Raw genomic sequence first — 12,192 nt, 5'->3', positions numbered from 1 at the left:
TTTCAAACTTATCGGTAGGTAGAATATATATGTATATGTGCTGTGGCATAACACTCGAGTGCTTGCCTGTACTGTGGTCCTGGATATCTTATGTACCAGCAGTCTGAAAAGGAGTTGGTTGCTCCTGCACAGCCCTTGGCAGCAGGGAGTTCTGTGGAGTTACAACTACACGCAACAGCAGGGAGTCAAAGATTTTCTGGAGACCATTAAGAATATTGTGTCATTTCCTTCTGCAGCTATAACGTAGGTTGGGTGCTCTGGTTCACCTAAAAGCTTCAGATTGCCAGAAATTGAAGTCATGCCCTGAGGGGATGCTTCCCCAGCTTACCCACCAGCATACGAATTCCAGAGGGGAAAAAGGCAACATTTCTGCAGGATTCAAGGCTCTAACTCTTAACCTTCTGTTATGTATGGTCAATGAATTTTGCAGAAGCACAAGGCTATAACAAAAATGCTTCAGAAGGAAAGTTGCATGGCTGCCCACAGAGTAGGGGTGTCTGTCCTGCGATAGCTGAAGAAACCTCTAGACAACAAAGGCTCGAAGTTGCCACTCTTCTCTGGTTGTAATAATAGCTATATCGTATAATTTCTAGCCTGCAGTTCCTGGCCATGAATGTTGAATATGTGAATAGCTGCTCACTGGCTTTTAGTGAACTGTATGAGCTTTTTGTTGAGACTGCTGAACTGAACGATGCTGTGGTTAAAGCTGTGGCCTCCTCTTAGACTGAGCCATTCAAGCAAGCAAAATAATGTTGGTTTTTTTTTTTCATTTTTTTTTTTACTCTTTCCTTCACTTCGAAATAAAATATCCTTATTGTGTTTAATGAGAACTAATTATAAATAGGAGCAGATAGATCCTTTCAGTTCTGTACAACTGCATGGCTGTGTGTTTTATCACAATTAAAAAATTCTGGTCTGTTACACATAAACATGTTTTGGCTGGCTGTTACGGTAAGACTGTATGTCGTACGCAAAGCTCTACTTACAGTAACAATGAGAGGGTGTTCCTCTGGGATTAAAAAGTGAACCACATCCAATCCTATTGAAATAAAAAGTAATACAGATTAACTGTTACATTTGGCAGACACAATCATATGTGTTTTTTTAAGGGAATATCTATTATATTTGTTTTTACTGATGTAATAGTCACAAGTGAGTGCTTTGAATTGTGGTTCTGATCACACTGAGATTTTGACTTTGTACACAAGAGAGAGCAGAAATTTTTAGAAGTTAAAATAATAAATTAAGTATTTCAAACCGTATTTATTTTCTTGTGTGGGCCAGCTCTTCCAGGGTCAAGGGCAGATTTTGTTTTCCTCTTGTTCATATTTTCTTACCTTTTATGAAAGCATGGATATCAATCAGGACCTTCTGCTGTAGTGATCTGTTGTATTGGGCCTCTTCACTTCCTCTAAAGCAGCCTTTGCCAGAAACTGCACGGTGGACTCTCAACTGAAATTAAAAATACTGTATTTGTGGACCTAGTGCATAACACCACTAGTAGTATACACTTCAAAATGAAGCCTTTACTCTATGAGTGAGAATAGGATGATAATTTTTTATTTCAATGAAATCTTTGTACCTGAACTGTAAGATCGGATCCTTTGATGCTACCTTGTACTAAATAGCATGTGGTAGTGAGACTGTCAGCAGGAAGGTTATAAATTCTCCTTGAACTTTAATGAGAAAATTACTCATACAGCTTTTCAAAATCTTGTTTGAATTTCTTGGAAACGGTTCAGAATATACTTGTCAACTGGCTTGTTACAAATAATAGTTAAATGTATTGTACATGCATTTTCTGGAAAAGAATCCAAATAAGTAATATCCTCTTATGTTCTCCCTACTGTATGCTGCATGATCTCTTGTGCACATATTTACTGAATATTTCAAATTGCCAATGTATGGTTTCTTGCCTTGAAAGCATGTCTGATTATCAGTGCAGTTGCAAAGAAGCAACATCATGAATGTCAACATGCAGCTTTTTGTGGGGTGTTTGCCTAGTGTTACCATACAGAAAGTTACCCTTGGTATACCTGGTCAACTGGCACATTTTCCAGAGCTGCTTGTAAATGTGCTCTAAGGATCAATTTGAGACTAAGCACACTAAATGATTTTAATCAAGATCTGAGTGTTAGTTATATCTTCCTGATAAAATATCTAGATAGTCCTGACTGGGGATGTAGTGATAATAAGTGGGTAAACCTCCCACGTAGCGCTTTTGTTTTCGTGAATCCCATCACTTAGAAGAAGAATATGTCTTCAATACAGCTAATTTCTACAAACGAGGAATATGGCCCATTAGTATTGGGAGGGTCAGGGGTTAATGCTAGCTGGAAAATACTGATTGGAAAACTAAGCTTAATTAGCTAATGGAAGTATTTATAATAAACTGCTGTACAGATTCTTCAGCTGAGAATTGAAATGGTTTAATTCAGCTTCTCCTTTTATATCTGAAATAAATTTAGTTGAATTAATCCATTTTCAAAGCTGTTTGGATTACTTCTGCATTGTGCTCTTAACCATGCTCTCAGAAGGTTATTTCACTCCTAGGTAGTAACTTTTGAGGGAGGAAAATTGCAGGGTTAAAAAGGGATCTTTAAAGTAATGGAGAAGAACATAATGTAATAAAAGCTGAAAACCAACTTAGAGATGTCCCCGAGCCCCCAGTCTCGTGATATTTTTGTTCATTCTTAGTGGTTAAAATTGTGGCAAATCGTTGAGATTTTTTTCTTGCTCTAATCTAGGAAAACATCCAGCCTTAAATTGAACTGATCTAATAACGAGTGCCTGGCTGAAGCATATCCTATACGTTACTGATGTGATTTATAAAGTTAATGATATTTTTATCTGTCTCGTGGTTCCTTTTACTTTTAATTGCATTAGAGTAGGGATCTTGTGGTTATGGGTTGGCTTCCATGGATCCCATTGTAGGGCTGAAGAATAAGAACAGAAAAGACTTCTTGTGCCCTAATTAATTAGCATTAACTTCCTTGTTGATTGCATGATGGGTTCTGATAAATTAATGGGGTTAATGGTACTAACTTGCTGGCAGTTTTCTTGGAAAATAGGTAATTACCTCACTGGGTCTTGTCACTGACTAATACGGTGAATATAAATAATAAACTAACACTTCTTTTTTGTTTTTTGTTTTTTTAGGTAATAATCTATGGGGATTTGCCAAAAAATAAAGAAAATGTAATATATTTATCAAATCATCAGTGTACAGGTTTGTGTTTTTTTTTTTTTCTTAATGCTTCTAAAGATCTGCTCATCTGTTTGCTGTGTCCCTATCTAGCCTTGCCCTAATGAGTTCTTAATTAGAACTTCTCGTTCAGAAACCTTTAACGATATTTCAATATATAAAATGTGCAAATGTGCTCTTTGTTTTATCAATGTCAGTTGAGAACTGGTTTAAATAAGCATTTTGGACTTTTGTCTTTGCAGTTGATTGGATTATTGCGGACATGTTGGCAATCAGGCAGAATGCTCTTGGGCATGTCCGGTACGTTTTGAAAGATGGATTAAAATGGCTTCCATTGTACGGGTGGTATTTTTCACAGGTAAGCCCATTCACTTTTTCCTTACTCTTTGTGGGTCAAATATATATATAATGTACTTGCCTTCTGTGTATCTTATGTAATGGGAAGATGGAGCTCTGAGCTGACAGTTGTTTGAACATGAAGATAGCTTGTTTCATTCAATGTACTTAGATGTGTCTCATAGTTGAGATACTGTTATTAAAAAATCAGTTTATTATTTTAAATTAAAGCTTTTTATGGCCAGTGTTTATTACCAGAATTAAAGCTGTACAATCTGTTAGTAGCTGTTTCAAAATATTCTAATACTTTGTTCTTTTTACAGTCCAAATGCCCACTTGGCAGTAAGTGAACATGGACTTTTTTCTATTATTTTATTTTTTTGGTCATGCTTCGAACTGGGAGTAAATTCACATTTTTAGTGTGCGTATTTCTTTCTTTATTTATTTATTAAAACAATTTTAAAAATAGGATTTAGGATAGCATGGAGGAGAGGCAGATCCCTGCCTCCTAATGGTTTTGCCTTGGACTTCAGTTAAGCCAGAACTCCATAAACCTAAATGAGTCTAGCCATATTCCTATTCCTATATTCCTATTACTACTTCTTACTTTCTCCTCTTCCTACATTATGCTCCTCTTGTTCCTTTTAGTTTGAGAGGTCAACCTGATGTGACTCAAAGTCATACAATTACGGAAGAAACAATGGGCCATGTTGATTGTACAGACGACATACTGAGTGATCGTGATCTTTAATCTAAAATGATAGAGAACAAAGTAAATGACATTTACCTCTCTAAACTCCTCTCTGAATTTGTCATGTCTATTCTTTGCTTTTTCTGAAAGCAGGACTATATACTATGTAACTGTTTCTATATACAAATGAAACAAAATGTAGTTTAGGTAGGTGCTTAATTGTTAGAACAGAAATGCATTAAGTTTTGGATAACTGCTCCAAAGTGCCTGTTACACAAGCACTTTGTGTGCTTTGGCTTCCATCTTTCCTTGGCTTCCCCTTTGGCTTCCATCTTTGATCTTTACATATTTTCTGAACATTAATCCATTTTCCTCCCTCTTCAGAAAAAAAGGGAGAAACCTTAGAAAAATACTTTTGCTGGAATTAGGTGGTTTGAGTTGACTCTTAGGCTTGTCCTAAGAGTCTGGGGTATATTGAGAAAAATACTATACAGAGTGTGATTTCAAGTGTATACTAGTAAAGAAAAATTTGAAAAACAGGCAACTTACCTCTTCTTGTTAGTGTGGAATGTATTGTTGATGGTGCTTGTCTTTTTTATGCCTGGATCCAAAGTAGAACAACACATGTGGCAAGAATGGTACAGTGAGAAGCAACTGCCCGTCCTTGTCATTGTGTGATTGACTAGACCCAGTCTGGTCGTGGGCTTATGTGCAAATTGGAAGCTTTACTCTCTTCATTGCTCTTGGCTGCATGTTCCTATATACGTATTAGCTCTTGTACTCTTGAATCCATAAGTCAAATCAGATCAATTGATTTTTAGATCAGCAAAAATAGGAAAAAGGGTTGAGCACACAGGCAGTGGTGAGGAAAGGGAATGAGGTAGGACAGCTCTTCTCTGGTACTAGACCACAGCTGAATTGGTTGACTCTGAGACTTTGTGTTCAGTAAGCTACTGCAAGTTGGATTGGGTCTAGAGAGTGTTGGTCAAGGGGGATACAGAACCACGAACTTCCTCATAGCGGATGCTGAAGACTAGGATGTGCCTCAAACAGTGGCCTTTCCCGGCAATCAGTTGTTCCCTTCTAGCTTTGGTATAGGTGCCTACACTGAGTTCAGTCTTGGATCACGTCACCTAAAATGCCCATCTCTAGGGAGAGTGGACTGTCTCACTTTTACTTTAGAGCACAGGTAATGGTTGAGATTCCCACTTTCTGTTCAGTGTGTTACTGGTTAGAGGTTCCCCTAGGTACTGGCAGATCCAAGTTCAATGCTATTTTCAACCTGACACTTGGAAATTTTTGTTATCCTTTGCATGAGTGCCATAGGCAGTGAGTAGGCTGTAAAGCTAGGCTGGAGCATGTGTGGTTGACATCCTTTCTTCTAAAATTGCAGTGTTTAGAAAAGAATAGGCAGCAGAGAAAAGAAGAAAACCATGTGTGATTTGCTTTTATTTGTATAGGGATTGCTCTCCCAGTTCCCTGAATAAGTACAAAATATCATACCCGGTCATACCTCAATGAGGGTATCCACTGGGAGAAAATGGACTTCTCAGTTGTCTAATAATTGTCCCCATCAATGACTTTGGTTCTCTTCATTTTTCTTCCACTGAAGAGAAAGAGACCAGTCCGTTGCATGGAAATATTTTGCTGTTCGTACTTGCCTGTAGTCATTACGTTTGTGGTGATTTAAGTCTGAGTTAATTAAAATACAGGCAGGATATCTATTCCATCTGCTATCGCTAGGTGTCCAAAATAGTTTTTTTCAAGATTTTGGAAAATTACTATTGCTATGTGGAATATCCGGTGCTCTGTTTTCTGATTGATATATTGACTGTGAAAAGAAGGTTCCTGTGGAAATTAATCCATATGTAATCCACTTTTAATCAAAAAAAGAGAACCCATTCAGCTTCGTGTTCATCAAAATATAAAACTACTACAAGATGTAGTGGGGGCTATATATAGCTATATAGATAAATAGTTAAAATTGTATAAAATTAATTCAGTGACACAGATGAAAGGCAGCTTACTGACAATGGTGGTGCATGTGTTTGAATTACGGATACGGGATGCAGCAGGACTGCAGCGCAAGCTAATAGGTATTTTTATTGTTTTTATCACACCAAACAGTGCAAAAACATAAAACACTTCCTGCCCTTCCTGTTGATGTTCTGTCAGTGATGTCACTTACACTCCACTAAAAGTTTCCAGAGCCACGTAGTTACGACATGCTCACGGAATTCATATTCCCTACCTCAGGTAAACATCCTGTTTGGAAATAAACGTGGTCTGGATGTCCAGGAGAGTGAAATTCAGGCACAAAGGAAGTATATTTGTAAACATAATCCATTGTTGACTGAGAGAGGGGCTTTTAAAGTACAGCGGAAAAAAAATTAAAAACTTAAAAACAGTACTTCCAGAAATGTGTTTTGAAAAGCATTCATATATTTGATCTCTTACTGAAAAGGAAATGCAATACAAATTGGGGAATTTGAGCTGTATACAATTGCATAACTGACATTCTTCTTTGGAGGCAAATATCTAATAGCAAAGAAAAAAGGCAAAGAAACACTTAGATTAACCTGTTATGTTCCGGGTTTTATTTATTAGGTAGATGGATTTCTTTTCATAAAACTGGTTTTATTATTTTTGGGTGGATCTGAAATTTGCTTTGCCATATCTTTCTGCACCAAAATGCAGCCAGCTCTTATTCATCTTATACCACCTGCTGAGGCTAGGACATAATAGTGATAAATATTTTTGATATCCCAAAGTTTGCTTGACTTTTTAACATAGGAAGTAGGTCTTTTCTGTTATTCAGCATCAGCTCATGTACACTTCTGGTTGTTACTGAATTTTAGCTGATTATTTAGCTAGTGTGATATCTTGCCTCTTTAGCTTTGTATCCCAGTGCCATAGGGAATCTGACATATATGTAGTTGGGTGTTGTGTAGTGAATGGTGATCTTAAAATGTGTTGTTTGTCTGTCCTTGTGTTAAGTGTCTGTATACTCATATTGATCTTAGAAGTACAAATGTATTCCTGAGCAAGAAAGAAGTTTGGGGTGGGGACACTGAAATTGTCTTTGGTGTTGGGTGTCCCTGAGCAAACTGTACAACAGAAACTTGATTTCTGTATGTTCACCAATTTATTTAAAAAAAAAAAAAAAAGGAAAAGGTGGTTCAGTACTTTCCCATTTTACTGCAGCTGGTTAGTAATTTGATGAATAAGGGAAGACTTTGATAAATGAGGGATGACTGGAATCAAAGCTTGACCTAGCTGGGTTCACACAGAACAATGTCTTACAAATTATGTGGAAGTCTTGTACAGTGGATGCATTGTTTCTCATACCACACTGAGTTTGCCTGTCCTGGGAGCAGTTGTGGTGTCACTTTCCAGCATAAGACTTCTATGTCCCTTTAATGCTGTCAGATGTTAAAAACAGCCTTGCATATGAAGTTTGTAGATAGTGTGTACCTCCGTTTGCTGCACAGTTGATGGAAATTTTTTCTGTTCATGGCATTATCTATCCAGGGCTGGTAAAATGCTAGCGTGCTGGGGCTGATACAATGCTCCAGCCTGCTTAAGGCCAGGCTCAATGGACTGGGTGGTTCTGTTCTCTGCATAGTTTTGGTCCCCTGCCAGCCATAACCACACAGTGGAGGATTGCAGCTGTGCCTTGAAGGGAAGCACAGATAATAATGCTAAGACAGAAATTTAATATGAAGTTAATGCACCGTTGACTTCCTTTCCTTTTCACTGCAGCTTTTGGAGGACAACTTGAAAGTCATGTCAAATATCACTACCTGAGCAGTTGCACAGCCATCTCTCCACACCATGGAAAGCAAAGGCTGAAAGAACATTTCGTAGCCTTCTCTTCTAGCTGCCTCCTCCTAACCCTCAAGCTGTAGCTCTCTCTGTGACACTCAGATAAGATGGTGGCTCCCCACACACACATGCATCCACCACAACACCCCTGTATCTGTAATGTACTGTATCTTTTCCTGAGTTAAGATATTTGAATGAGGTTCAGCTCCTAGAAGTTTTATCTTATTGTCACCTTTCTGTTAACTGCATATAAAAGCACAAATAGACACAAAATTACCTGATAAATCCCAAAGCCAACAGTCAGGGTGGGCAAAGAAGAGTATGACCGAGTTAGCGATTGAGTTAGAGAATCCCTGAAGAAGACATCACTTAAAAATGAAATTCTGTTACTTGGGAGCTTTTTATTTTCCTTTTTTCCTTTTTATTTTTTGGTAAGAATTCATTGTAGCAGTTTTTCATTTTAGACCATGTTTCTTTTAAACTTGTTGTAGCTTGGCTGTAGATAAAGCAAAGTGATAGAAGAGGAAGGTATGATGAGGCAGATTTTACTAAGATTTTGTGATAAATTGTGTGGAACAAGTTATAAAATGAGTCTTTTCCACGAAATGGCCTAGCTGATTGTAATGGCTTTCAGTAAAAATTATTTCTATAAAATCCTTTGCCTTACATGGGTTTTATCTCAGTATTTAATTTCTTTATTAAATGTTCAGGTCTATAGTAAAGTACATGAAAATGTTTTCAGGGCTCATGATAGTTACTTCAGTGCCTTTTGTAAATTCTGTATGCATAGGTAAAATACATGTAACCCCAGTATTTGCATTAGTCATTACTTAAGAGCAGGCACATATGATTGAAAACATTGGCCAGTAATTACTTGTATGTGAGTGACTTCTGCTGTGGGATTTCCCTTGATCTACTAGTTAAGCTCCTTGTCTATGTTTTCAGGAGTAAATCCCTGGGGTCAGTTTCAATGCCATCTTCCAGTCAATTATTTTAACACCTTTAAACAAGACAATTCAAGTGTCTTACAATACTTTTTGTGCATCTGATCCTTATATAAACAGATTTTGTGAACTTATGTACAAATATAAATTTAGTTTCAAGTGATTTCATCGTAGGAGAAAATGTCTTGTGGGCAATTTGCAGCATGAGTCATTCACCCTTAGGGTGAATGTCACTGTCATCTTGTTTGTTCTTTTATCAAGTATTCTACATTAAACTATTTAAATATTTAATCCTTTTTTTTTTTCTTTTCTTTTTTTTAATTTTTTTTTTCTTTTTTTCTCTGTTAGCATGGAGGAGTCTATGTAAAAAGAAGTGCCAAATTCAATGAAAAAGAAATGAGAGAGAAGTTGCGGACCCAGATGAAAGCTGAGACTTCGGTAAGATTATACCTTTCTTTCTGTCCCCCTTTCCTCATTCCATTGACCACTTTAGTGGCAAAGGCTTATTGGAGAAATTAGCCTCACATGCCTCACATCTACAAACTACAAGACATAAGTCATGAATTTGTTTTCTTTCTGTATTTTTACACTTATTTATTTACTTTTTTTTCGATTAGCATGATCCCTCTAATTAAACTCCTAGAAATTAGACTAGTCCTTTTATGAATGATGCAAATTTCTTGATTTTGTCTGCAGAGGGCAGGGAGGATCTGAATGAAATCTTAAAACCCATAGTAACTACTGTGGTAACTTCCTTCAGCAGCCACTTCCAGTGTCTCCTGTTTCAAAGGACGACGTTCTGACTGCTTTAGTGTTGCTTGTCAGACTGGTATTTTTGTGGAATACCAGTTGTTTGATCTTCCGAAAGTCAAAAATCATTCCTATTAAATCTTAATTAGTCATCCCAGTGATCAATCCACTTCTAGTGGCAGTGACATCTTAGAACTGAGTAACTTTGTCTGCTATGCTTGGAGGAGAAAAAAAAATCAAAACCAGAAAAACGGCTCATGATAATTTTCTATTTGAAGACTTATTGTTAGTGCCAAGTGACTTTTCTCATGACTCCCTGTATGGTTTGTGGCTCAGTGGTTAGAATCACTGCGCTTTGCTTCCATTACTTGCTGTGCATTAAAATGTTTTTTGCCTTTTTGGCTAGACTTACAAAAAACAACTCAGCCAGCCATGATATAGAACAGTTGCACTTTCCTTTTATTTAAAATGATGTGATTAGGACTTGCCACTCCAAGTAAGTGGCAAATCTCTTAAAGATGAAGCTTGGGTACAAGGAATATATAGATTGTTTTGACCTTTGTAATACTCTTTTTTTTTTTTTTTGGAGATAAAATGTTTATGTTTGCACATATCAAACATGTTGAAAAAGTAAACTGGTCTTACACTTACTGGATGCCTCAAATGAGTAAAGCGTCCCTGCTTAAGATAGTTAAAGAAAGAATGAGTTTGGGCACTAAGATTTAGCCTGAACATTGTGGGCTTTTTTGTTTTTAATAAAGTAAAGTGGATCTATTTCCTGTTTTTAGACTATAAGTTGCAATGGCCAGAAATACATTACAACAACTTAAGTTTTAGCCCTGAGTTTTTGGCTAGCATGAAATGACATCAGTTCAGTAGAATTTCAGTTGTCCTTTTGGGGGGCAGCTCTTCCCAGTACACCAGTAAATAACATACATCTTCTGTAACAGAGCATAAAGGGGATAAAGAGACTTTTTTGGTTGTTGATATTTGCATGACCCTTCTGTAAAGATGCTTGATTCTCTACTGGAGCATGCACATTTTGTGTTTAAAAGTTCCAAATCTTGGTTTCAGTCATATACACAAAATGTATTCTTTATTAGATTATATCTCTGTGGCATTGCACTCTATGTATAATAAATACTTCTGAAGTTGTTGGTTTCTTAAAAATATTTTTGCTAGTAGAAAATAGAAATGTAGTATACAGCACAGCTTAACCAAGATATGTTTTTAGCATTGTAGTAAAGGTGAATGTACTACATTCTGTACATTGTATCTTTGTGAAATACTCTTAAAAAGTGTATAATTTCTTTAGTTTGTATGTTTGACAGGAAGAACAAATATTAAATCAGTATCTCTCAGTGTATCATCTGGTGCTGTGTTAGCTTGGGAATCTCTCCCTGAGGAGCTACTTGGATCTTTTGTCTTCCAGAGGCCATTGCCAGTTGCTTAGCTCATAAGAAGCATAGGTATATCTAGACCTGTCCATCTAATAATGTCCACAAGGAGAAGATGGCCATATTCAGTAGTTATCATTTTTGCCAGCATTACCCAGAAGAGTTCTGGGATGTTGGAAAGATTGCTTTACATCAAATTATTTTCTGTGTGTGAGTGGCAAAGATTCTGCTTTCTGTAAAACTTGCAGTGTAATTGAATAAGCAAAGACAAATAGTAGGATGTATGAAATGTGTTTGAAGTCATTCCCCTAAGCAAAGTGCTGGTTCAGTTTGCTTTGGTTAGTCTGCATGAAATCTCCTGGCAGGGTGTTTTCCCACAAAGGCCCGCTGATTTCTTGCTAGCCAAATAGGCAGCTTCTGGTCGAGTCTGGTTTACTGTCTGCCCTCTGCATCCCCTAAAATGCAGGGTCTCATTGTAACACTAATGTTTTTATTGTGATAAGAGTCGTGATTTGAACTCTGTTTTAAATCACCCTGCTATATTTGGATTTTTTTAATGCAATCTTAGGAGGACATGCCTGGAAAGTCATCTAATTCTGCATCTTTTGGAAACCTGTAACTAGTGTACAGTGTTGCTCCAATGCTATAAATTGGCTCAACAGACTAATGCATAATTTTAGCCTAATAGAGGAGTAAAGGGAGGTTGAAGCATAAGTCTTTTCTTTAAAGCTGCTTCTACCATGAGTTCTGCTTTTCATGGTGGATGCCTGTGTTTGATTAATAAATGAAAGAAATCCAGAAGGCTTTTTTTTTTTTTTTTTTTTTTTTTTTTTTTCCCAGAATCTTCTTATTCTTCAGTTGTATATGGATTGAAAACCTATACCTAACCTGTCTCAGATAAGGCGAGGTAAACTTGGGACCACCTGGGTACATTTAATTTGGCTGCTTGGAAGTTCTGTGGCATTGGAAACAGGGCACAGAATGTGGATGTGCCTACCAGGCAGTTGTTGCCATTTCGCTCCTGTTATCTAGGGTAGCAGCACA

At 37.0% G+C, this 12,192-nt stretch overlaps 1 protein-coding gene across 1 annotated transcript in view; it reads left to right on the top strand.

The window, feature by feature from the left end:
* The window catches only part of AGPAT5 (1-acylglycerol-3-phosphate O-acyltransferase 5), a 60,816-nt gene that overhangs the window by 14,956 nt on the left and 33,668 nt on the right, over positions 1–12,192 (top strand). The window contains exons 2-4 of the mRNA XM_082755608.1: positions 3,160–3,229; positions 3,448–3,563; positions 9,350–9,439. Coding sequence (XP_082611734.1) covers positions 3,160–3,229; positions 3,448–3,563; positions 9,350–9,439 — 276 coding nt within the window. The remainder of the gene's footprint in view (positions 1–3,159; positions 3,230–3,447; positions 3,564–9,349; positions 9,440–12,192) is intronic.

This window comes from Aythya marila (assembly GCF_965140915.1).
Source record: "Aythya marila genome assembly, chromosome: 3".
In the NCBI taxonomy this organism is placed as follows: Eukaryota; Metazoa; Chordata; class Aves; order Anseriformes; family Anatidae; genus Aythya; species Aythya marila.
The sequence above is the reverse complement of the archived record's forward strand: the minus strand, read 5'-3'. Positions and strand labels throughout refer to the sequence as shown.